This window comes from Artemia sp. Qi Xiang Cuo, chromosome 2 (assembly GCF_049724085.1).
Source record: "Artemia sp. Qi Xiang Cuo chromosome 2, ASM4972408v1, whole genome shotgun sequence".
In the NCBI taxonomy this organism is placed as follows: Eukaryota; Metazoa; Arthropoda; class Branchiopoda; order Anostraca; family Artemiidae; genus Artemia; species Artemia sp. Qi Xiang Cuo.
Window position 1 is genome coordinate 65,096,864 of NC_142795.1, and position 27,496 is coordinate 65,124,359.

At 37.9% G+C, this 27,496-nt stretch overlaps 1 protein-coding gene across 1 annotated transcript; it reads left to right on the forward strand.

The window, feature by feature from the left end:
• Window positions 1–13,273: 13,273 nt before the first annotated feature.
• Window positions 13,274–23,186, forward strand: LOC148955500 (vitelline membrane outer layer protein 1 homolog). Its single transcript, XM_089102496.1, has 2 exons — window positions 13,274–13,504; window positions 22,666–23,186. The coding sequence occupies exons 1-2, from the start codon at window positions 13,289–13,291 to the stop codon at window positions 23,110–23,112; spliced, it is 663 nt and encodes a 220-aa protein (XP_088958622.1). The 5' UTR covers window positions 13,274–13,288; the 3' UTR covers window positions 23,113–23,186.
• The last annotated feature ends 4,310 nt before the right edge of the window (window positions 23,187–27,496 follow it).

Here is a 27,496-nt window from a genome sequence, read left to right on the forward strand (position 1 = left end):
AAGCTTACAGGATTACGAATTTAGTCCTTTCCTATTTCTTCAACGGGGAAAATGCTACTGGTAAAATAATATTGAAAAAAGATGGATTTTCTTTATTTTGGAGTTGTAGACTTACCGAACCTTTTATTTTGATACCTGAGTCATATATATATATATATATATATATATATATATATATATATATATATATATATATATATATATATATATATATATATATATATATATATATATATATATATAATATAATATATATTGAAAACCCGTCGTATACAAAATATACAATGACAGAGTACACAAAAATACGAAAAGAGGAGACAAAACGATAATAATAACAACAAAAGAACAAACTCTTAAATAATATACAAAATAGTACGAAAAGTGGAAACTGAAAGCTAGCATACTCAAAGATTACAACAGAAACAACAACTTCTTCGAAAATAGCAACAAAGACAACAACTTTTGAAAGGAGAAAAAAAAGAAAAAAGAAATAAATAAAAAGGGAAACAAAAGGGAGAATTAAACAAGTAAACTTGCCCACTCGTGCTTTAGAATTGCTGGTTTTGTTTTTTGCCGGCTAATAAGTGTCTCAACAGCTAGATTTGGGTCCGCTAGGTTATAGCGCCGAATCAGAAAACTATTTTTTGTCCAAGGTTGAAGTTTTAGTAGGTACTTTGCAAAACGGAAAAATAAAGAACGGATTTTAGACTTTTCACGGTTTGCCAATAAATTCCAGAAAGGGGTCACATATAGTATATGTGGCAGAGCGGTAGCGTTGTAAATACTTGCCAGTAGTGGACGGTTAAATCTCAGAGTGGGTTCAACGATCAAAGCATAGGAGCTGGATATTCGCTGTTCAAGATGTGATATCAGGAGGGACCAGGTATGCTCTAATGAGGAGCCTATTGGAAGCCCTAGATCTACTATTTTATCAACTGGTTTTACTGAACAATCACCTAGTGTAATATTAGTAGGAGGGTCATTCTTCCAATTATAAAGCAAAGCTTCCGACTTTTGGGAGTTAAATCTTAGACCGACTTTCTCGTAATTGGACTGCAGACATGAGAATTTTTCTGAAAGGCGGTTAAGCGTCCGGCTGAGATTCAGCGTGTCATCGGTATAGCATACTAGGGAGATGTCAATGGAACTGAAAATGCATGATGAAGGACAGCTGTCTTGAGGCTCAATAATGTAGTTGTTGAAGAAATTGGGGGATAAAACTGCTCCCTGACAGGCACCTTTACGGACCGGTATCAAAGCTGGCCGTGAGGCTGGCGGAAGGCCTTTATCGGGAGGGAACTTGAGTTACACGCGAAGGGGAGAATAAAGATCACAGAAAGCCCGGAAGATCTTTGAGTTCACACCTCTTTTAGCTGAGTTTAGCAACATACGTGCATGAATCAATGAATCAAACGCTCTCTGCAGGTCTAAGCCCCCGATCGCTAAACTTTCTCCTGATTTTTGCGCATCCAGGAGTGCATATGCAACGACATGGAGTGCTTCCGCACAACCAATGCCGCGTTGGAAACCGAATTGTCTTGGTGGACTACAACACAGTTTTTCAAACTCATCTACGAATAAAAGTTCAAATAACTTGCAGAGAGCGGTAGCAACCGTGATTGGACGGAAAGAGGAGCATTGCATGGTATCTTTTCCTTTTTTAGGAACTGGCGTAAGATCTCCAATTGTGAAAGTGGTTGGGACAGTACCCTGAATGAGGATAATCTGCATTAGGAGGGTTACATGACTAATGAGAGCGGGCCCACCACTTTTTAAATGAAGTGCACTGATCCCGTCAATCCCAAAAGATTGTTTAGGTTTTAGGTGAGAGATGGTCCTACATACAGCTCCCTCCATTACAAGATAATCACTCCGAGGACAACTATCTAAGAAGTCGTTCAACTCAGCTTCGTATCTTTCGTTGAGGGCTGGGTCAGGAGGCGAAAATTCTGACCCATAATATGCGTACCATTCGGAATCAGGGATAGCAGCTGTGGATAAAGACTCATCGCTTTTAGAGGAAAGAAAACGCCAAAGGAGAGAAGGATTAATTTTGGCCCGTGTAGATTCAATATCAATCATCTTTTTTCTGTGAGCTTTTAGCTCCTTTGAGAATTTTCTTTTTGTGAGCAGGCTGATTGAATTGACTACCCCCGAACGGGGTCATCCACAAGAAACCCAAAGTTGAAGCCAAAATTTAGACTTAGAAGGGGTATCCACTAACTCTGGAGTTTCAAACCAGCCTGGAAGGGTATGACGACGGGGTCTACTTAAAGGGATGGCAGCTTTTTCAGCACAGCGAAGGGCATGGCCAATTTCTGCGCAATAAAAGTCAACTGATAGTTGTTTTTCCTCCCTTGAAAGAGCAGTTAATCCAGAGAGAAGATGGAAAGGGACACGGATCTTACTAAGAACTCTGGCGGCTTCTTCTTGAAATAAAACAGGGTTAATTTTACGCCAATCACGGCGAGACCTAGGAGGTGTTTCTGAAGTTGTTTGCGTTTGTGTATCTGAGCTGTGGCAAAGAATCTCGGCTGAGAACTGTATTGGTAAGTAATCAGACAGCTGAAAATCAAGCACAGACTTGACAGGCGAAATCCTGACATTTGCGGACGCAACGACGTGATCGAGATCTGATGTAGACATTTAGGTGTGTACATGTGTAAAATTTAAATATTTGCACTTGAGGTCAAACTCGTCTCCAAAAATACTAAGCATCAACATAGAACATAAAGACCTGGATAAGAGCGGTTCATTCAAGTTGCAACTGAAGACGCCAACTAATATACATTGAAGGCTTAATAATCTAATACGGTTAATACACTGGCCGAGTTTATCACTAGAATAAGTAAAAGCACGCTCCGAACGCTCATCATGGTAATTTGTAGGCAAATATACATTAATAAAAACACAGCCCTCAACACGAATCGCCAGAAAATTATCATTGACTTCAAATACACTAGATCTTAGAGTCGAACCGAACGAACAAAAGTGGCAATACCACCGGAGGGTCGCCCTTTTCCACTTAGCTGCTTCGCTGAAACTGAATAGACCGATACTGAACTATTAAAGCTAAGAATACTTTTACTGCGGCTTGTGACGAAATGTTCTTGTAAACAGACAACTTCATTTTGCTCAAAAAAAACATCTAAGATCGTAATTTTATTTGTGAACGAGCCATTAATGGTCCACGATAAACATTTAACTGCAGAAGCTTCAGATGTCATTTCTTTTGTGGATTACTATTTGAGGGACATTTTACACTGTAACACGTGTGACTGCCGATTTTGCATTCAGCGCAGAATGTCGGCTGTCTGCATGGCTCATCTCGCGTAGAACGATGTTCACTCGAGGCACATCTAGAGCATAAAGGTTCAGCCGTACACTGGGAAGCGAGATGACCGATTTTATGACAGTTATAGCATCGTCTTGGCAAGAACTTAAACGGATCAGCAGGCAGACGCTCGTAGCCGATAATCACCGAAACACTCAGAAATTGTTGGAGCTCACTGAGAGTGTTAAAATACACTTTGAAAGAACGGGATTTTCCGCACTGTTCAGTCTTCGTACTATTCGGGATTAGATTTTTTAGTCCTTCACAGTTTATATCCTCAGGGACATTTCGAAGCACAGCTATGTGCAGGGGTTCTCGAACAGTAATTTTGAGATCTGGCTTGGAAGATTTCGCTTTCTCAACGATTTTCGCTGCTGCAGCTTTCGACCTGACCACAAGCTAAAGGTTGTGGTCCTGCTGCAGCTTTCGACCTGATCTAGAGCATAAAGGTTCAGCCGTACACTGGGAAGCGAGATGACCGATTTTATGACAGTTATAGCATCGTCTTGGCAAGAACTTAAACGGATCAGCAGGCAGACGCTCGTAGCCGATAATCATCGAAACACTCAGAAATTGTTGGAGCTCACTGAGAGTGTTAAAATACACTTTGAAAGAACGGGATTTTCCGCACTGTTCAGTCTTCGTACTATTAGGGATTAGATTTTTTAGTCCTTCACAGTTTATATCCTCAGGCAAATTTCGAAGCACAGCTATGTGCAGGGGTTCTCGAACAGCAATTTTGAGATCAGGCTTGGAAGATTTCGCTTTCTCAACGATTTTCGCTGCTGCAGCTTTCCACCTGACCACAAGCTTCCATTCGTTTTCAGATTTACGAAGTTCACTAATGTCATTTGTATTTTCACAGAAACTGTCTATTAAAGCTTTCCGGTCATTTGGGCCACTGAGCTCCTTGGGGGGATTTTTCAAAACAACAGAATAGGTAGAGTTTCTGGGCTTGGACGTTTCAGGTGCACTACGACTGCTTGTGAAAATACTGGTGGCTGGAGCGGACTGGGTGGCCAAAAAATTATCAAGCTTCCGAGAGAGTTCATTTACTTTGGCAGTAACTGTTGCATTCACCGCATCACCGATGACCGGAATCGAGCAGGGGTTAAAGATGACGAATTTTGGCATGCTCACATTCTTTTTCGCGGCTGAAACTAGAAGTTTGTATATTTCAATGATATTGCCTTCATCTTTAGAATAGGTCACAAGACGATTCGTAATATTCAACTCAGTATGAAGGATTCGCTTTGCCTTTATACATTATTTTTCGCAGCTGAAACTAGAATTTTGCATATTTCAATGATATTGCCTTCATCTTTAGAGTAGGTCACAAGACGATTCGTAATATTCAACTCAGTATGAAGGATTCGCTTTGCCTTTATAAAATCTTCATGTGTATAGAAAGCAACACACGCTTTTACGATACACTCCAATTTTATTCCATCTGTTAGTGCTCTCGTTACACAATTCAGTAACAGATTCAAAATATTTTTTTCACTTTCAGCCATCGTAGTTCTAAGCGTAATTAAATCTTAAAGTAAAGTCCTATATATATTCCAAAGTTAATCCGGCTTAAAATTGAACTATTGTATACAGGTCAGATGTCAATGACGAAATATATATATATATATATATATATATATATATATATATATATATATATATATATATATATATATATATATATATATATATATATATATATATATATATATATATATATATATATATATATATATATATATATATATATATATATATATATATATATATATATATATATATATATATATATATATATATATATATATATATATATATATATATATATATATATATATATATATATATATATATATATATATATATATATATATATATATATATATTCGACAAAGGAAGCCCCGCGGGGCCATGGACACTAAAAAAGGAAAATAATTAAGAGAATCAGCTAAACAATTAAACAAAAACATTTAAAAAAAAATGTAAAAACAACACACAAAATTGATTTAACTCTTAATACTTGTAAACATCCATCTCCCACCAGTTTTATCATCCTTGGATCTTCCTATTCATCCGCTCCAAAAATTATATTTCCCAAATACTTTAAGCCTTCTGAGTTCTCCCCGAAACATACCAAATTTTCCTCTCACTCTCTCCACACATCGGACAACTATAAGGACCACTCTTCATTCTAATACTTCCGAAATATCTTCTTCTTTCCGAAGTGGTATTAAAGTATCCTTAAAAGAAACTAACGATTAAACATCTTCCCTTCACCACCCAAATCTTAAATATACCTCCTCTTCCCATGTCTCTTTTACTCTGGAATACAAACCTAGAGGGCCAGACGACCGGATCTGATGCATTCATTTCTGAATTTCCTGATAAACTAAAATTCTTCCTATCCCTATCCCTGCCATAACACTCAATCTTTTTACCTGAAATTTCATATGAATCCAAAATTACTTTTATCTGCCCCATCCACGAGTATCTTCCATCTAGCAGAGACTGCAAAAATGCTTCCCCTACCAACTTGCTCTTCTCCACACTTACCCCTCTCTCCTACCACTTCACCATTTTTACTAGGCTCTCACTTTTTAAGGACACAATGGCCAAATTAGTTTTAATAAAAACAAACTATTAAACATCTCGCCTAAACTTATCATCCTTCTGTAATACTTTTATTGTAATCTTTCGAATCTAGCTCACCTATCAAAACCCCCCAAAACTTCTGCTTTCTACTTCATTACTAACCTAATCTTAAACTCAAACACCCTCTTCTTTACTTAACATCTCCTAGTAACTACAACAAACAACTCACTGGAGCACCAAGCCGCATGAGGTCAAAACAGCTGCGCACACTCCTTCTCCATCCCAATCTATTAAGCCCAAGAAGTTCTAAGTTCCTTTAAGTCCTTTCTTACGACTTCTTCCCACCCGATTCGGGGTGGCCGTGTTTTTCATTTGGTCCTAGATGGATGGCCGAAAAGGACGATCTTTGGCACAGTTACAAACATTCTTAGTATCCCATTTACTTTTGTACTTGTACTTGTACTTGTGGCGGGAATCAGGCGTTTCCACCTCGCCCGGCATCGATGATCTTGGAGACCTTCTTGGACCATGTTGAGCGATCTTCTGCCAGCTGCTCTATAAAAGTAAGCCACTGAGTTGACCATCTGTGTCCGAACTTTCTGAATCCCCCCATGGGTTCAAGGTCTGATTTGGCCAGGTTCCACCATTTGTTCCTCTGTCCTCCTTGGCGTTTCTTCCAGGAGCTAATAGGCTCAACTAGAAGTATTTGGCGAGGTAAGTATTCTGATGGCTTCCGTAAAACATGGCCCAGCCATTTCAAACGGCGTTCTTTAATAATGAGCGCAACATCTCTCTGAATATTGCACATTCGACGTAGATCCGTGCTGGAGATACGGTCACGCAGCTGTATTCAGAGAATTCTTCGCAGACAGGTATGCTCAAACACCTTCAGCGTATTCTCATGCTGTAGTTTTACCGACCATGTTTCGCATCCGTAAAGGAGAACGGTGCGGACTAGTGCCATGTAGATTCGAACTTTCGTTCGGAAACTGACTTCGCGGCGATTCCATAAGGGTTTCCAAAGGGAGGCAAAGACTGTCTGTGCTTTCTGTATTCTCTGTTGGATATCAGCGTCGGAGGATCCGTCAATACATATTTGGGAGCCTAAGTATGTGAAACAGTTGACTTTTTCCAGCTGAACTTGATTGACAGTTAGTGTGAATGGTCCTGTGTCGTGGTTAATAGCCATGAATTTCGTTTTCTCTATGCTGACTTTCAAGCCGATCAGGTCTGCCCAGGCCACCACGTTGTCAAGCATGTTTTGAGCTTCTACGGGTTCTGACAGGAGGCCAACATCATCCGCATAATCGAGGTCAGTCAGTGAGAGATTCTGTCCGATCTGAACTCCTGGATAGGACGACAGTGCATTTTCAAGCACCCAATCGACGCAATAATTGAACAGAGTCGGAGAAAGGATACACCCTTGTTTTACTCCGAACTCAACCAGGAATTCTTCAGTTTCTTCACCATTGGCTCGAACTCGGCTCACTGACGCTTCATAGTATGCCTTCATCAGTTCAACAAACTTCAGTGGCATTCCGTCATTCTCTAGGATCTTCCAAAGTTTCTGGCGAGTGACAGAGTCGAAGGCGGCAATAAAGTCCACGAACATCAAGATCAGGGGTAGATTGTACTTTTCAAACTGCTGGATAATGAGGCGAAAAATGAAGATATTATCAGTACAGCCTCTACCTGGCCGAAAGCCGGCTTGATTTTCTCGGGTTCTTTCCTCCCTTGCCCCTTTGAAGAGGTTCAAGAGTATAATCCCAAATATTTTGACCGCAGTGTCTATAAGACTTATTCCGTGGTAATTTTTGCATTCGGTTTTATCTCCTTTCTTATAGAAGGGGAGAATAACTGATGTCTTCCAATCTTTTGGGAAAGAATTGGTCCTCCACACTTCTTCGAGAATGCCATGGAGCTGTTCAGTAGTGACCTCAGGGCATTGTTTGTACACTTCCAGGGGGAGGCCGTCTTCGCCTGGGGCTTTGTGGTTCTTCAGGGTCTTGATCGCTTTTAGTATTTCGGCTCTGGTCGGTGTATCCAGCTCGACGTCGTAGGGTTCTTTAGAAACGGCAGGTGGGAAAGAATCAGGGGCGGATGACGGGGATGGGTTTAGGAGGATCTGAAAGTGATCCTTCCATCTTGCTAAGCGCTCCTTCTGACAACTGATGATTTTTCCTGATCTGTCTTTGACTATTTCTGAGACAGCAGCTTTCTTACCAACGGACTCTTTCAGGATCTGGTAAAGCTTGCGGGTATCATGTGAGCGTGCTGCTTTCTCTAACGACACGGTAGCATCTTCCCATATTTGGCGGCGGTCCAGACGAACAGAGAGTTTTACCTGTCTGCGCAGCTCTTTTGTTTCTTCTTTAGGGCCGCTCATCTTTTGTCTTAGCTCACCGACTATTGACAGGGTCCTAGCGGTAATCCAGTGCTGTCGTGTGATTTTTGCTTGGCCAAGGATCTCATCAGCAGTCTCTGTCATCACTTTTTTAAAGGTCTCCCATCTCTTCTCGGGGGTTGGGTTTTCATCAGAACTGAGGGCGTCAAATCGGTTAGTCAGTTCCGAATTGAGGGCCTGTCGAACTTCTTTGTCTTAAAGCTTACCAATGTCGAAACTGGCCTTGGGTTTGTTTTTCCTCCGAGTTGCAAGACGTAGCAAAATTTTTGCAGCAACAAGCCTGTGGTCAGACCCAGACTGCGAGCCTGTGTCCGTGCCGTTGTAAGAGCGAGAGTCCTGTACGGAGCTTCTCCAGCGCTGGCGTACGAGAATGAAGTCTATTTGAGCCTTAGTGACACCTTCATTTGAATGCCAAGTTAAAAGGTGGCTAGGTTTGTGCTGAAATATGGTATTGGTGACAACAAGGTTGTTCATCAAGGCGTAGTTTAACAACCTTTGACCATTCTTGCATCTGTGACCTTGTCCAAATTTTCCCAGGACTTGTCTTGTGGTTTGGTCAGACGGACCAACTCTTGCGTTGAAGTCTCCAGCAACAATCAAGTAATCACGTGCGGCAACAGAAGAAGACAGCTGCTGTAGCTCGCCGTAGAAACCATCCTTGGTCGTATCAGCAGCGTCACGGGTGGGGGCATAGATAGAAATTATCGACACATTTGCGGGGTTTCCTTTTAGTCTGATTCTGGCAAGTCTACAGGAGACTGGTTCCCATTCTAGGAGAGCATTTCTGGTTCTTTGGTTCATGATGAAACCAACTCCGTGGAGTCCCGAATTATCCTCTACTCTGGAGTAGAAAAAATGGAATTGATGTTGCGTTTCAGGAGCTGTAATAACTATGGAGCCAGAACCTGAAATTCTGGTCTCGGATATGCAAAGTATGTCTATGTTGTACTTCTCCATCTCATGGACAAGAAAAACTTGCGTGGCTTCTTGTTTGACGGAACTTACATTCCAGCATCCCACATTTATGCTAGATTTTGCCTGCTTAATGACTGTAGTGGGTTTTCCTAGATTTATGGCATGAAAAGGATTTTCCCATTTGCCTTGTTTTCAACTATTTATATATGCTCACCCCATTTACTATCGAGTAAGCAGCAACTACTCCCTTCAATACCCCAAGTCCTAAGTAAGTAAACTCATCCATAAACGGTAAATTTTCACCCCCCCCCCCCGAACCTTAACTCCTCTTTCTCTCCCTTTTCACTTTTGCCTAAAGCACCACTAGCTACTATAAACACTACTAGCTTTTTTGTGTTAAGTACTAGCTTTTACTACATTAGCTACTAGCTTAAGTACTAGTACTAGAGCAAAGAACCGTGTCAAATTTAGTCGTAACACTGGACCCTGGATGTCTTAAAATTTTTCGCTATATCATTCTGTTACAATGTAAACAACCATAAACATTACTAGTTTTTTTATGTTAAGTATTAGCTTTTTTTACATGAAGTACTAGCTTTCTCTCCTGTAGATAAACCTTTTAAATATTCAAAAGCCTCTGAAGGTTTTTTACTGATACAGTCAATAGAACAATGGCATAAACAAATAATAGAGCAAAGAACTGTGTCAAATTTAGTCGTAACACTGAATCCTACAAAAGCAATTATTCAGACTGTTCCCCAAGTGAATACTTCTGTAGTTCATATGCGAAGATGCATCATCTTTTTTAACAAGCGGTTCTATAATTGGTGTTGGTCGTCAATTATATTGGCTCATTTCCAAAAGGAACAGAACAAAGTTAACAAGATGAATATAATGACGTGGCAGCCCCTGAAACCTCGACCAGCCAAAACCTCGTTCTCAGTCGGTAAATGCAACGATTTTACCTGGTCAACTTCTACATTTGGCTAGAAAACTAATAAAATAAGTAATATGATAGAATATGAAGACAAATGAAAATTCTGACTGAATGCCTACTACCAGCTTGAACTCGTTCAATAACAAAATGGTTTTGCCAGCCGGTAGCAATAAGTTATCTCCATAAAACCTTTAACAATCAGTAGAAACTCATTCGGTAGAAAGGGGCTGGAATACATCCAACTATTGTAATATTGGAGGTCAGTTTGATGATGGATTTTAAGTCAAAAGAACAAATTAAATAAAATAAATGGGCCACGTCAAATTGAAAGACCAATTAAGTCAAAATAAAGGGATTGGCATTATCAATATATGTTCAATGGGGACTACTGTTAGTGTCACAACGCCATTTTCCATTAAAACAAACCCAAGTTGAAATGGATGATAGCGACCAAGTAGGTTGTGTTAACCTGTTTGCTGCACCAATCCCTAGTATTACTTAGTATGATAATATGTTTTAGACTTCAGATGTCATAGATAAAGTTTTAAGAGAAGAACAATCTGGTTTTAGGAAGGGGAGAGGATGTGTTGACCAAATCTTCATTTTTAGTTGAATAATTGAGAAGTGCCTGAGTCATCAGACCCCTTCAGTGTTATAGATTGTGAGCGAACGTTTAATTCAACCGAGAGAGAAGCTTTAGCAGTCCTATCCTTTTATGGTATTAAATAAAATATCAAGTTTTTTTTTAACTGAAAGTCAGGAGCGACGTTCAAACTTAAAACGAACAGAAGTTATTCCGTATATGAAAGGGGCTGTCCCCTCCTCACTGCCTCGCTCTTTACGCTAAAGTGTTTTATTGTTTTTAAAAAAAAGTAGAGTTGTGAGAAAGTCAAACTTAGTGTAAAGAGTGAAGCGTTGAGGAGGGGATAGTCCCTTTTATATACGGAATAATTTATGTTCGTTTTAAGTTTTAACGTCGCTCCTTACTTTCAGTTAAAAAAATTTGTTTTTTTTATTTAATTTTTGAACGTTTTTGAATTAATGCAGGTTTTGATTTTGGCTCACCGTACATGAATAATTAAAACAAAAATTTGCATATTAATTTTACTTTTATTTGGTTAAATGGCTTTCTCGAAACTTGTTTAATTTTATTTACGAACGTTTTTATTAGTAATAAATATACGTAACTTACTTAACGAACTTCTGTATGCATACATTTTATTTATACGTATATCAGGGGGTTCGCCCCCTAGTCAATACCTTGCTCTTTACGCTAAAGTTCGAATTTTGTTTTAATTCTTTAAAAATGACCCCTTAATCACAAAGTCCGTTAATTCGAATAAATAGCTCCTTTGAAAGCGCTAGAAAATCTTTGGCTTAAAGAGCGAGGTATTGACTAGGGGGTGAACCCAATCATATACGTAATATTTTCTGTTCGTAAGTTGCTGCTTACTTTCAGTTGAAAAACTTGTTTTTTAAAAATTTAATTTCTGATCTTTTTTTAAAATAATGCTGGGAAATCTGGCGTCCCCTTCATAGCAATATCCCTTCCCCCATGAAAACTTCCTCCATAGAAAGATCCTCCCACATAACCCCCCGCCCCCAGTACCAGAAAAAATTCCCCCTGAAAAAATTCCACCGGAAACGTCCCCCTGAAAACGGGGGTTAAGTCATCCTAAAAGACATAGTTATCATATTTTCGACCGTGCTGAACAAAATGGCTATCTCAAAATTTTGATCGGGTGACTTTGGGAAAAATGAGCATGGGAGGGGACCTAGTTGCCCTCCATTTTTTGGTCACTTAAAAAGGGCACTCGAACTTTTAATTTCAGTTCCAATGAGCCCTCCCACGATATTCTAGGACCACTGGGTCGATACGATCACCCCTGGAAAAATAAAAATAAGCACGCATCCGTTATCTTTCTTCTGGCAAAAAATGCGAAATTCCACATTTTTGTAGATAGGAGCTTGAAACCTCTACAGTAGGGCTCTCTGATACGCTGAATATGATGGTGTGATTTTCATTAAGGTTCTATAACTTTTAGGGGATTTTTCCCTCTTTTTTCGAAAATCAGCCACATTTTCTCAGGCGCTTAACTTGATGAAACTTATGTATTCGAAATCAGCATGAAAATCTGATTCTTTTGATGTATCTATTGGTATCAAAATCCTGTTTTATAGAGTTCGGTTTCTATTGAGACGGGACGCTCCTTACTTTCAGTTCGTTACCACGATCTGTTTGATACATGTCGGCTTACGACAATTTGAAACTCAAGGGACCAGAGGATAAGTTCGAATTACCAAGATGTTCAAAACAACACGAGTTCAAGCGATCAAGAAGGAACAAGGAAGAATTTCAAATAAGCAAGTGCTGTATTGAAAAGACATAACACATATATGTACATTGTACATAATACATATAAAAATTTATATTTAACTTCTATATCACATATTTAATTTCTTAATCAACTATATTTAGTTATTTAACTTTTTATATTTAACTTCTTATTCGAGACATTGAAATTATCGAGTGTCCAATTATCGAGAGTTGACTGCTATATGCAGCTATATTGGCCTCAGGCAGCTTGGTACTGTAGTGATTTCTAGTAGTCGTAATAGTAGTGTTAATCCGTATTCGCTTTAAATAATAACATTTTCAGTTCAAATATTTTGAAAAGTAATTGGTAAATAAATTACCAAATTGTTATATTTGTCACTCTCTAAATGCTTTTAAGAAAGGGCTGGTCAAGCGTAAAGAGAAGAGATTAGTTGAGTTGCAGTCATCCTCATAAATAAGATAAATTATGTCCTCTTTCAGTTTAAATGTCGATTTTACTTTCATTTAAAGAAGGTTTTTAATTTGATTTAAGTACAATTCTTGTTAAATCAATGACGGCTTATCAATCTTTTTCGAGTTGAACGTTAGAGATTTCGAAATTCTATAGAAAAGACATTATTTGATTAAGATGAGTCAACTTGAACAATCAAATGTAACATTTGCATAAGACATTTTTCTAGATAAGATCGAACTAAACAGTCTTATCTCTTTTTAAAATAGTATATAAGGATGTAAAATTAAGAATTTGGAAGTTCAAATATGAAAGTCTTGCTCTTTTTTCTGTTTGCTCTGCCGGCAATTGAATTGGCAAAAGTACCAGCAGTACCTGAAGCTCCACCGACACTAGAATCTTTGAAATCAAGCCGAGCTAACATTGTTGAGATCATAAGCGTGTCAAATGCAGGCCCATGGGGAGATTGGGGTCTTTGGGACAACTGCCCAGAGGGTAGTTATGCAAACGGCTTCCGTATGAAGGTCAGTTTTTTTTCTTCGCCTCTCTCCTCATCCTTCTCTATCTCACTTAAGTTTTTCTCTATGTCCATTGCTTTTTCTCCTTCTCCCTCTCAACCCCCCCCCCCCTCTCTCTCTCTCTCCCTATTTGTATTACAACATTCTTCTACAGTTAATTGCTCTGATATTTTTTCCGTACCTTGATTTTACCAAATTCTTATCTTTCTTTCTTTCTTCAATAATTCCACCATTTAATAATAATTTGCTATAGAAAAAAACTAAGATGTATACTGTATCAGTCGTCAGGACCAATATATATATAAAGCTTAAAAGATCATAGTCATGAATGGTCACATCAACTTTGATAACTTTAATACTAATATATTGTCATAGTATTACTAGGGACGCTCAAATCATCCAACTGGAGGAGGGAATGAAGGCATGTAGGTGTGATTTAGCCCTTTAGCATAGGGTAAAGGAGCAGTAGGAAATGACAACCCTCTATCATTTGCATACCGAATAACCTGATAATTCAGTTGATTCAGTTTATCCAAACTGCCATTTCTCTTTCGTCTTTCTGTATTTTCTGCGATTTGAAACGAGTTTTCTAAGCTAGCGGTCGCCAATCTGTGGTCCATGAACCACTGGTGGTCCAAGAAAATGCTTAGGTGGCTCACGAAGAAAAGGGACCATTATTAAGCAATGTCTATTTTTTTGCATTTCATGAACATAAGAAAAGAAAACAAATTAAGGAAACTTATCATAGATCAAAAGAAAAATAAAAGTTACGTTTAATATTATAAAGCTTTATTGCGACTGAAAAAGGCTAAACAAAATTGACATGAGGTTTTGTTGGCACATTAACTATTTCTGCTGCTGTAAATTATTGAACCAGGATACGTCTTTGACGGGATATATTTCCTTTTGCCTTTCTATTTCTGCGAAAAGTTTCATTCTGTTTCAATTTTCAATCCAGTCTCCTATGACAGTGCTCTCAGAGTTGAATCATGTGAAGAGCACAGCTATCAATTGGAAAATTATTTAATCAATAGACTTTCCTGAAACTATTGAGTGAGGCAAGGGAGTATTTTGCACTTCTTTGGAAAAAGTAAAGATAAAGGGAAGAAAATAGCAATAATAGTCATATATATATATATATATATATATATATATATATATATATATATATATATATATATATATATATATATATATATATATATATATATATATATATATATATATATATATACATATATATATATACATATATATATATATATATATATATATATATATATATATATATATATATATATATATATATATATATATATATATATATATATATATATATATATATATATATATATATATATATATATATATATATATGCAAATGTGCCATTTTTTTTAATCCAACTTGATGAATCTATAGACGTCAGTAAGAAAGCACTTGTCCTTTGTGTTGTAAGGAAGGAGTTTCAAGGAGAATTATAAGAAGACTTTTTTTCCCGTTGAACCTGCAGGGTAGAATAACTAGTTTCAAGATTTTTAAAGTTTGATAGTCATTTCCTGAAGCACGGAATTGAGTGAAAAAATGTGTTGGCATTTGCACAGACGGTGCTACAAACATAACTAGACATTGCTCAGGGTTGTTGCAAGACTAAAAAGTTTTAGTCACCCATACATTTTGTCTAACCATTGCATTATACATCGTGAGCAGCTTGTGGTAGAAATCCCCAGAAATAAACATGGTATTCACCACGAAATACATCGTGAGCAGTGCTATAAAACTTATGAATGAAAGTAGACATAAAGCTCTGAATTCTCGGATGTTTAAAATGCTCTGCGAAGAAATGGGTTCCCGGAACACTCACCTTCTTCTTTACGCTGAGGTAAGATTGCTATCCAGGGGCAAAATACTGAGCCGACTGTTCGTCAGGCGTTATAGTACAGACAAACTAGAGTTGGACCCCAAACAAATTGCAACAGAAATGATTTTTAGACCATGTTGTAGAGAAAAAAAGCTGAACAACATATCCAAAGTTGCACATTCTAGGTCGACGCAAAACTAGTTTTTGTTTGCGTATCGCGTCAGTTTTCCTACTTTCCTAGCAAAAAATTTAAGTTCCGGTAATTATTCGTTCTTTTTGAACTAAATTATTATTCCGATACAAAAAGACGCGATTAGTGCGAAAATGGAGTCAAATTTGGTGTACGGTATACATAAAAAAGTTTTGTAATCATCAATATTTTTAAGCTTCTCGTCGTCGTGACCCCTTTTTTTTGCCAGACCATCTTTCGCTGGCTAAGTTGTCGGTTTTGTGATTTAATATATAGTTAGCCTGGATCTGATCGTCGCTGGCTCCATCACCTGATGGGTCGGCCAAAAAAATTGATTGATAGATGTTTGTTAAAACATGAAAAATATTAGAAAAGGGAAATCATCTGTGAAACTAGTTTTCACCGGCCGACATTTAAAATCCCTCTTAAACTATCATCAACACATTGACTAGTCTTCACAACTGATAAAATTACCAATTCAACTTCATGAACATTTGAAAGATAGAATAAAACTCCGACTAGTATTCACAACTTATTATTTTGATTCAGATATCTAAACTTCGGTGTCCTCCTCATCATTATAACTTTCGATTCTTGGAGAGTTAGAATATGCTCTGCATTTGCATATTTTACATGATGCAGTGCAAGCTAAGCTGTTTTTAAAGCAGCTGCATCTCGTTGAGCTACATTCCAATTGCCAGGAGCACTTCACGATTCTCAGAAGCAGACGAAGGGCTGGTGGGACGTCAGTAGCCAATGGATACAAGAAGTCATCTCTGTTTTTCCAAGCCCATTCCTCGGCTTTAAGTTCAGAATCAGGATCTACACTCCATATCTGAACTTGGTAGAAAACCCTATAACTGTGGAATTTAGCCGCATACGAAGTTAGTGGTAACTGTTCTGGGTGGACAAACGTGCTAGCAGTAGTTACCTTTTTTTTAAAAAAAACTTCCCTGCAGAGTTAATTCAGACTTCCCCCTTTTGATGAGCCATATATCATGAGCAGAGCGTCTTTTCCAGCAATTCTTACTTCCTCCTTTGAAGCTGACTTCAGTATGAAAACTGCAGCTGATGTACAAAAATTGGCATCTGTTATTAGATTCTTCAGAGGAATGCCTTTCCTACGCTGTGAATCCGTGAAGCAGAGTCACAGCCTAAGATGGCATGAACAAAATGAATGCTTTATAGATCACGATGATAACACAATAGAACCAAAAGATCAGTAACATCTCCAATGACGGCAGTGTCGTAATACCCGGAAGAATCAACAGCAGTTTGCACAATTGGAACATCTGCATCACCTGGTGTCTGGACTACGTCGAAGCCCTTTGATCGGACATAAACAGCCAACGCACAGATAAAGCTGGCATTGTTTTTCTTGCAGGACAAGAACTCATCCTTTTTTTTACCTTCAGCTGTATATCTGCTGTGAAGAAGATCTCACGGCCGATTATGCGACTTCTCTTCGACTGAGCCATATGCCATATCCTTTATAGCAGCCCCGCCATCGTAGCCGTCGAGCACAATAGTTGCAGATGGATGCTTTTGGGTCGCGTAAGTAGCATAATGGTCAAGTATTTTGGGTTATCGTTCGTTTTTGGGCCACGCAATTCTGTGCAGAAGAGCTCCACCGTCGATGGCATATCGAATGCTTTAGGGAAGGGGAGTAGAGCGCTTCTCAAGATTGCAAGCTTGTGTAATAGCCTTGGCAAACTCTGGCTTGTTTGGAGACTGGAGCAAGCAAGAACTGTCAAAAAGTGATGCCGGGTAGGAACACAGTTCGTGTTGAAAGTACTCAGATTCCGTAAGATTGATACTCTTTGCTAGCGTAATGAACCTCGGAAAAAGGAGAGTGGGGTCCAATCTTTTGCAATCTCCACCTGGATTTGGCTTTGTAATAATTTGAACTGCCTGTTGTTTACGTCAAAACACAAAATCAGCGACCAGCTTTCCAAACATGGAGCCAATGATTTTTAGGCCTAAATCTCTAGCAGAATAAGTGTTGCCAGACTCGTAGGCTGTCAAACCGTTGGTGATGTTTCTTTGTTGAAGATCCCCATTAAATGGTAATCCTTTTTCTTGGAAATCGATAACGATTTGAGTGTCTTTACAGCCTCTTAGCTGCCTCGGCTTGGATATTTCCTTATGTTGTTCACTAGTTCCATATAAAACCTGTGACATACCCTCCATCAAAAGATTTAGTGCAATGCTGACTGGTCGCGACATAACCCATAAAGACCTTTGGACCTCTGCCATACCACCTCCATCGGTAAGGCCACCAGCCGTTTTGAGACAACGCATGAGCTCCTCCTCAATGACAAGATCCGTGGAGATCCCCGCCCAGAATATGTCAGAATGTCTGATCACATGCATCCCATTTTGGAAGGCTTGATAAATGGGATGAATCCCACTATTTTACCTAGGGAAGGGTTTCCTTCTATATCCACAACGGCCGTTTGTTTGTTCATAAGCTTTATGTACAGGTTTCGGAGTTCTAATATTTCTTCAGGCTGCAGAATTGATTCATCAACACTGGAACTTTCTTCGAGAAAGACTTCGAAAAGCAGAATAACATGTAGCGCAGCGTTAACCAGAAAAAGGCCACGTATTACCCTGGTGATTGCTTTCCCACTGAGAAGATGGGGGACAGTGTTATTTGCGTAGACAAGTTCAAGAACCTTTCTAAGTCCTGAACCTTCCATGATGTAGTCAACTGATCCAAGGAAGTTCATCATGGTTGTGGAATCCTCCAAGTTTTGGAACAATATTTGAGAGCTTACTTCCTGGAGCAGTGACTTCGACAGTTTTCATGGCTTTCTACCACAGCGGTTGACCAAATGTTACAACCGGAGTAAATCCTTGTCGCCTGGCCTGCTCTGCTACGGAAAGCAAAGTCGAATAAATGCAAGTGTTGTCACTAGTTGAAGGTCAATCATAGGGAGGAAAACAATGGGGGCTTTTCCTGGGTAAGTCCCGACCATGAGTGTTTGCTTTGTGCCATTCCGACCCGTTCTTGGAGTTGTCAGATGCCAGGACGAAAGCTGCAGGATGTCAAGACAGAAGCTGACTACTGTAGATTTTAAATCTCTTTGAATGCGGTTAGAAATTGTATCGAATGCGGGAGAGTACCGTATCATCTAGTTTGTGATGGACAAGGCGTATTTTGTGTGCATCCTTTATGTCATCGCTTGTGGGGTTTATTCTGGGAATGCATATTCTCGTTTTAGTTGACGTTGGTGTCACAGAGGCAATGACACCCATTCCATGGAAAGTATTCTTGCCGTCAAGAGTGCAGATATCATGATCCACATTGTCGGTAATGTTGTGTATGTGGTGTTGTTAGGTGGTGGATATATTGAATGACTTTTTTGTACCTATAGATGGCAAGATATCAAACACGGGCATTAACGTGACTTAATAAATGATTACTCAGGGTAATTTCAATTGTGACTTTTTAGTTTACGGATTTATTCGAGAATTCACCTGGACAAAGCGTGGGACAGAACATTGGTATAATTTATTGCATACGAAGGTAATGAAGTGATGTAGTTGCTTTCTGTGTGTTGAATGGTCTTGTGAACGAGCCAACCATAATATATTAGCTGAGTTAATTCTTTATCTTTTTTTGCCGACAATCGACAAATTGTTGGACAATAAGTGCTAAAAGAAACATGTCAAATGAAAACAAAAAAGTGCATATTGATGAATATGAAACGGGTTTTCTAGTAGACACTATATCTAGTTAATTTGATTTTTGGGCTCAGCTCGTCATTTTACGTAAGAATAGTTGCCTTCTGATAGTATGGTGAAAAAGAGGTCACAACGATGAGAAGGGTAAAATCAGATATTGATGAATAATGAAACTTTTTTCTGTTGCATTGTATATGGAATTTGCTTTCATTTTCGGGCTCAGCTCTTCATTTTACATCGGGAAGTTACATCACATACAGAAAAACGAAAATTTACCAACAGTTCTTTTTTTTTACTGAAAAAATTGACACAAAAAGCGAAAAAAACTAGTTTTGCGTTGACCTAGAATGTGCACCTTTGTATATGTTGTTGAGCCTTCTTTTTCTTTACAATATGATATAAAAATCATTGCTGTTGCAATTTGTTTGGGGTTGACCCATATTTTTGGCTAGTTTGCCTGTACTATTAACAAATTAGATTCTTTGCAGCAGCAAAATAATGAGAAATTTCAAGGACTCTTGTCCGATGATGAATGGGTGGCCAAGCTGGTTTACCTGGCAGATATTTTATATCTGCTAAATGAGCTAAATATATCTTTTCAAGGATGACTGTGTTTACATTACGAGGAAAGGACGTGTTTACATTACGAGGAAAGGTAGACGGTGTTCGAAAGAAAATTACTGTGGCAAACGTGGTTGGCACGTAAACATCAACAATTGTTGATGGATATACGGAATAGAAGGATCTCATCTGTCAAGGGGTATCTATTACTATTAAGCAGCACTTACAGTCACTGGCATAATATTTTGATTTTTATTACTCAAGGGAAGTAGATCCCAGACCTAGTAATATTTGGATAATATGTCCAATTGTATCTAAAATTGAATAGGATAAATTAAGCATGAACGGAACAGAAAGCCTTATTGATCTTTCTTGTGATGATAGTCTCAAATTAAAATTCAAGTCCTCTTTATTAAGAGCTCATTTTTGCTCTCTCTAAAAAATGAATACTCCGTACATTCTTTGATTTCCATTCTCCGTACATCCATCCGAATTTCTTGAATTCTGGAATTTGCAGGCTGCATCCCTAGTTTAGATCCTTGATGATCTGGCCTTTATACTAAGTACTCAATATAGTTGTAGCTTGTCCCAGTTATATTGTCACTAATAATATTCCTCAATTTTTCTTTTTTATTCTGTCTCTACACAAATGTCTATTAGGAGACTATTAGTTTTTATCAAGAGCCATTTTAAAGCATCAAATAGATAATGTAGCTTAAAGGTTCCCTTTAAAGAAAACGAAAAATATTTCTGTGCTAAGTTGGACTAAATGTTTACCGAAATAATTTAAAGTGCAGCAAATGTAGTAAGGTGACAAATGCAAGTGTTTTTATCTACTGGTTGTTTCTCATAACATTTCAAATGAAAAATTTTCTGCTTGAAGCAAATAAGAGTAAAAATGACCTTAGACTCCTTAGTGTTGAGATATTTTTTATTTTTGCCATTATTATTCTTGGACTAGAGCATTCATTCTTGAAGCATTGAGGAAAAAGGGCCAAGCTTCAGCGTAACGAGGGGGATTGAGGGATTGGCAGCCTCCCTCATATATAAATTATTATTTTTGTTCATTTTAAGTTTTAATACCACCATTTACTTCAATTTAAAAAAAAAACTCATTTTCTTATTTAATTTCTCCTTGTTTTGTTTATCAGGGTCAACTTAATCAGTTTTGCTGCCGTCTTCTCAATTCCCCAGTTTTTGTCCTAAAGTTTAACTTTCGTATAAATATACTTCAACATTAAGGACTAATTCACCGCATTTATTTTACCACGAAAATCAAATTTTTCCTAAAGACGAGCGAGACTGTCACCCCCATCAAATACCCCCATCTTTACGCTTAAGTTTGGATTTTTACCATAATGCCTTTGATATTTAAAACCTAAAATTTCGCTTTAACAGAGCTTCTATCCCCTCCGTACTGATGTCGCACGCTTGGCCTAGCCTTATTTCTCCCAATGAACGGCAGTCATAATTTAAATCTCTCTCTCCATATATGTCTAAAAACCTTTCATTCAAAGTTTGTTCATTAATTATTGATCGATATAAATAGTAGTTGATTATTTAATGAATAATATCTTTCTTCGGAAAAAAACCTTAGTAATTCTTTGATCGACCGTAACCCTTTGTCTATAGGATTGCAGCAGCCTGAGGGTCAAGTCCCCCAGGCTGAGAAACCAAGGTAAATAATAATGGAGGGATTGTGAAAAATATTATAACAATATGGATCATTGTGGGTGTGTGAAGTTTTGTGGTGATGCTTCCGTTTGGATTACACTGAACAGGGCACAGATGGTTATTCATTGTAAAATATGGAACCCTGTTTCCTCCTTTCAGTTTTGACACTAACAGAAACTCTAAAATTTAGTTTTCACACTATTTCTGTGGTTGTCAACCATCATGTTGATAAAAACGTAGTAAAACATGGTTTTCCATGTGTATTGGCTAAAGGTGGCTGATATCGGACACTACAATTATTTTTGTGCAGAGAATTATCAATTTCCATTACCTCTTCATTTTGAGTTAACTGGCTATATTTTTTTTCTCTTTCCTAAAATTTTAAATATTTTGACAGGCAAGATTAAACATTTTTCAGACAAATACAAAAGACTTCCTTCATCCATAGTAGCTCAGTAAAACCAATCAACAGAAAAGCAAACCAGCCATGTAATACCAATTAAAAAATCGAGTTTTCAATTTATTTTTGTTTCAGGCTTTTATTTTCAATTTTTCCCGCTCTTTTATTTTCTCGAAGCAGGGCTTTGTGGAATGAAACCATTTTAGAATGAATTGGTTCAACTGAAACATAAGTGCTTGCCTCCAAAAGCATATTCAAAGTCTCCCAAAAAGATACATATGAGAAAATAGACTTAAGAAAGAGAAAATGCAAGAATCTTACAGGGACTGGCTACTCTGATTAATTCGGCTATTAGAAAAGTTTAAATTGTTAAGTTTTATTATAAAGAATAATATTATTTGCTTTTGATTTAGTTTCTTCTAATAATATCAACAATTGTCTGGCCAAACATTTTATTCGTCATTTAAATGTAAATAAACCAATTGTATAATTAAAAACTTTAACAACAAGGTTTAAAAACAATTAGCTGCGCACCTAAATATAAGAAGAAAAATAGAAAAAAAAATATGAATTAACAGATCCATGTGATGCATTCCTTCCGCTGAGACTGACTCTCTTGTTTTTTAACATTCTTCGCTCCACCCAGCCCAATTGCTATTATCCTTCTGCCAATAAAATCCACTTTTCCTCCCGTACTAACACATCTTTTACTATTCTTGTAGCTACGAAAGAGTATTTAGAATGTTCTTCTTCTTCTTTTAGTGCATATCCAATTCATACTTCATTATTGCAGGTTGAACCGGAAAATGTCGCAGACGAAACGTCAGTAAATTCAATTTGCTTAGAATGTGTTTATGCCGACACTGGTCTGCAGGCAAACCGCCCCTGCTCCTCTGAAGGCCCATGGGGTGACTTCCGAGGACCTTACACTTGTCCCATGGCAGGAAACAATCGTACTTACATTGTTGGTTTTGCGCTTAAAAATCAAGAACCAAGTGTGCTAGGAGATGAAACAGCTGTTAATAATATGAAGGGAGTTTGTAGAACCTTTAATGGAGCCAACGGCATCACTACAATTGAAGGTAGCGGAAACAGACATGGTACATATACAGCTTTTAGTGGTACCTGTCCAATTGGCTCTGCAGTTTGCGCTATCTTGACAAGAGTTGAGCCCGATAGGGGAATTTTCGTAGATGATACAGCCTTGAATGATGTTCAACTAGCATGCTGTGCACTTTAAAGACCATAATGTATTGTGAGTTCCAGCTAGTCTTCATGTTAACCAATCATTTAAACCAAAATTTCTATTAGCTTTGTTTAATTTGTATTTGTTTAATTTGTATTTGGAAAAATATAAATTATTATCGTTTATAATTTTCCCAGTTGAAAAGCTTGTATATTTGTTTCTCCGTTTTCATTTATGTACATGTGAAATGGATTTATTTTTTTAGATGTGTTTAAGAAATGTACATGTAAAACTCGAGGGTAAATTTAAATCTAAATAATTTGAATAAAAAATCAGCCAATATCTCTAGAAAAACGTATTTGATCCTAAACCTGTCTAATGAAAATTTTGTCATTTGTATATGCATGCACAGCTAACAGATTACTTACTCGTTTTAATTACTCGATTACTTACTCGTCAGTCTTGAGCTTGGGATCTTCGGAAATACTTCTCTAATCACTCTAAATATTATGATTTTTTTATATTATTTATCATATAAATGAAAATTTTACAAATTCTTATTGCTACATAGGTGAATCATAAGGATATTTTTTTTTTTGCTCTGAGCGAGGTGTCACTTGTTCTGATATGCCCACACAGGATGAATTTACGTCTCGCGCATAGATCATACAGTGCTAAGGTCTTACATCTTTTGACAAAAAATAATTTTAACAAAAATCTAAGGACTCTGATCTTATCTCTTAGGCCGTTGATTTGCAAACATCTTTCTTCATTCTACTCAGATGAGTGGTCTAAGGACTTTGATAAGATTGTCATCAAAGTTCTCTCTTCACTTTTCTATTTAGTAATGAGCTGTATGATCTTAGCACTTTGATGAAAAGAAAAACAATAATCTGAGCAGAAAGAAGTAATATCCAATTTCTTCCATTAATACCATTCGTTGTACAATCAGCACTCTTTCATAATATAATTGTCGCTAAATTACTATTAATCAGAAATTGCTATTACGCAGAAATCATAGGCAGCACAACAACGCTGCCTTAGTAAAGAACTATGTTGGCACAATTTATTATTTTTTTTTTTTTTGACCGGGGAACTTCGTATTGAACGAGTTGTCGTAGACACTTTAAAAAGGGCTCATTCAATGGCAAATTAAGAGAGCAAGTGCCCTTTTTAATAGTCGAAAGTGCTTGGAGGGCATAGCCTCCCCACGCACATCATTAACCCAAACACATCCAGTCAAAATTTTGATATTTTGTTCAGCGTAGTTTAAAATTCAGGAAACTATGTCATTGAGGATGACAACACCCCCCCCCCCACAACCCTCAGGGCAAGGGTTTTAAGTTATGCCCTGGGGACATATAAGGTTTTTATAGAAAGGATAGTTGTATAAACTTCGGAGGGGGCTCATTGGATCGGTAGGCAGAAGTTATAGTCCCTTTTTAAAAGTCAAAGTGATCGGAGGGCAGCTACCCCCCCCCCCCGCCCTCTCCCACACACACACACACACAAATACGTCTTTTTTTCTCGAAAGGCATCCAATAGAAATTTTAAGATAGCTGTTTTATTCAAAATAGTCGAAACATCATATAATAAGGCCTTAGGGGTTGAAATAAATCCCCAGAGCATGTGGCAGGGGCTGTAAATTATGCCCCGGGGGTATTTAAGGTTCTCATGGAAGGAATGGTTGTATAAACTTTAGAGGAGACTCATTTGGTTTAAAATTGGAAGTTCTAGTTCCCTTTTAAGTGTCAAAAGTGACGGAGGGCAACTAGCCCTCCCCCCTGACGACCCCTCTTTTCAACAAAGGAATGTGATTGAAATTGCGAGATAGCCATTTTATTCAAAATAGTCTAAAGAATATATAACAATGCCTCCAGGGTTGAAACAACCGTCAAGAGCCCTGAGGCTAGAGTTGTGAGTTCTGCTCTTGGATATTATAAGGTTTTATGGAATCGGTTGTCGTATAAACTTCAGATGGGGCTCATTTGATTTAGAATTAAAAATTATAGTGCCCTTGTTCAGAGTTCTAGTTCCTTTTTAAGAGTCAAAAATGATGGAGTACAGCTAGCCCTCCCCACTCCGATTACCCCTCTTTTCACCAAACGCATCTGATTGAAATTACGAGATAGCCATATTGTTCAAAATAGGTTAAAGAACATATAACAATGCCTCCAGGGTTGACACAGCCCCCCAGATCCCCGTGGCAAGGATTGTAAGTTATCCCATAAGGTTTTTATGGAACAGGTGGTCGTATAAAATTCAGATGGAGCTCAATTGACTTGAAATTGGAAGTTATAGTACCCCTATTAAGAGTCAAAATAATTTGAGAGCGACCGCCACCCTTCTCCACGCTCATCATTTTCCCAGCCATATTCAATCAAAATTTTTAGATAGCAATTTTGTTCAGCGTAGTTGAAAGGTCCGAGAACTATGTCTTTGAGGATGACATCCCCCACAGCCCTCAGGGCAAAGATTGTAAGCTATGCCCTGGGGGCATATAAGATTTTTATATAAATGATTGTCATATATACTTCGGAGGGGGCTCATCGGATTGGTAATCAGAAATACTTGTGCCATATTTAAGAGTCAAAGTGATCAAAGGACAGCTACCTCCTCCCCACGCGTAGTGTTTTCCCGAAATGAACCAAATAGAAATTTTGAGATAGCCATTTTATTCAAAGCAGCCGAAAGGTCATATAACAAGGCTTTTGAGGTTGATAAAAACACCAGAGCCTGGGGGCAAGGGTTTTAAATTAAGCCCCGGGGGCATTTATGGTTTGTATGGAAGGGATGGTTGCATAAACTTTAAAGGTGGCTCATTTGGTTGAAAATTGGAAGTTCTAGTTCCCCTTTAAGGGTTAAACGTGATGAAGATCAACTTGGCACCCTTCCAGCAGCCCCTCTTTTTACCCAACATATCTCATTGAAATTGGTGGATAGTCATTTTGTTCAACATAGTCCAAAGAACATATAACAATGCATCCAGGGATGACACAACCTCCTAGAGCCCTGTAGCAAGGGCTTAAGTTATACCCTAGGGTAATATAAGGTTTTTATGGAATGGATGGTCGTATAAACTTTAGATGGGGCTCATTTGATTTGAAATTTGACGTTATAGTACCCTTTTTAAGATTCAAAGTGATTTGAGAGCAACCACTCTTCCCCCCACCCACGTAACCCCCCCCCCCTGCACGCCCATTATTTCTCAAAACAAACATCCAAACAAAGTTTTGAGACAACTTTTTTTTCAGTCCTGTTGAAAGTTTTAGTAATTATACGTTTTAGGATGTCAAATCTCCACCCGAGACATCAGGATAAGGGCAGTAAGTTGGGCAATTTGTTCATTGTTTACATATAATATGTGTTATTGAGAAATGGTATGCATGTTTGACTTCTACTTTCCCAAAATACAAAAGCCATTAAGGTGAGTCTTTCAGGGAATGTTGAGGGGAGTGTTGAACTAAATTAAAACATGTTATGTGTATATTGGTTATCAAAAGAACCTAACTCAGGAATGACTGTGTTTATTAATTTGGAACTTTCAGGAAATGATAAGGGAGATAATTATACTGACCAAAAAGGTAATATTTGCACGCTACTACTATTACAACTGCCACTGCTTCTGCTACTATCACAACCACTGCCACTACTATCATTGAAACTACAACTTCTGTAGCGAGTACTACTAAGGCTGATGATATTGAAATAAGCATCTGAGGAAATGGTAAGAGGAAAGTTGAACTGAATCAAAATATACAATGTGCATTAAGATTGCTGATTCGGGCGTATCAACAATATTTTTGGCCTGGCTTATCGTACCAAGAGGAAAGTTCAGGGGATCATGAGTGGGATGTTCAGTTGGGCAAAAAGAAAAATATACTTGGTACTACTGCTATTAATACTGCTGCTACTACTGTTACTACTGCGCATAAGGCTTTTATAGAACGCGCTGTCGTAGAAACTTCAAAAAGGGCTCATTTGATTGGAAATTGAAGTGGTTAGTTCCCTTTTTAATAGTCGATAGTGATTGGAAGGCAACTAACACCCCTTCCACTTCCACCATGTGCCCAAAAACATCCAATCAAAATTTTTAGATAGCCATTTTGTTCCACGCAGTTTAAACCACGCAGTAATATCTTTGATTAGGACACTCCCCCAAAATCTTCAGGGCAAGGGTATTCCCTGGGGGAATATTAGTTTTTATTAAAATCGTGGTCGTAGAAACTTGAAAAAGGGCTCTTTCGATTGGAAATTCAAAGGGCTAGTGCTCTGTTTAATATTCCCGAAAGTGATTTGAGGTCAACTAACCCCCCTCTCACGCCCACCTTTTCCCCAAACACATCCAATCAAAATTTTTAGATAGTCATTATATTCTACGTAGTTGAAAGTTTCGGAAATTAGGTCTTTAAGGATGACAACCCCTCCACCCGTGCCG

Excerpts from the sequence above, each read along its gene's own strand:
- LOC148955500 (XM_089102496.1), top strand. The coding sequence starts at position 13,289 with ATGAAAGTCTTGCTCTTTTTTCTGTTTGCTCTGCCGGCAATTGAATTG. Across the intron at positions 13,505-22,665 it reads CAAACGGCTTCCGTATGAAG|GTTGAACCGGAAAATGTCGC; the intron begins GTCAGTTTTTTT and ends TCATTATTGCAG.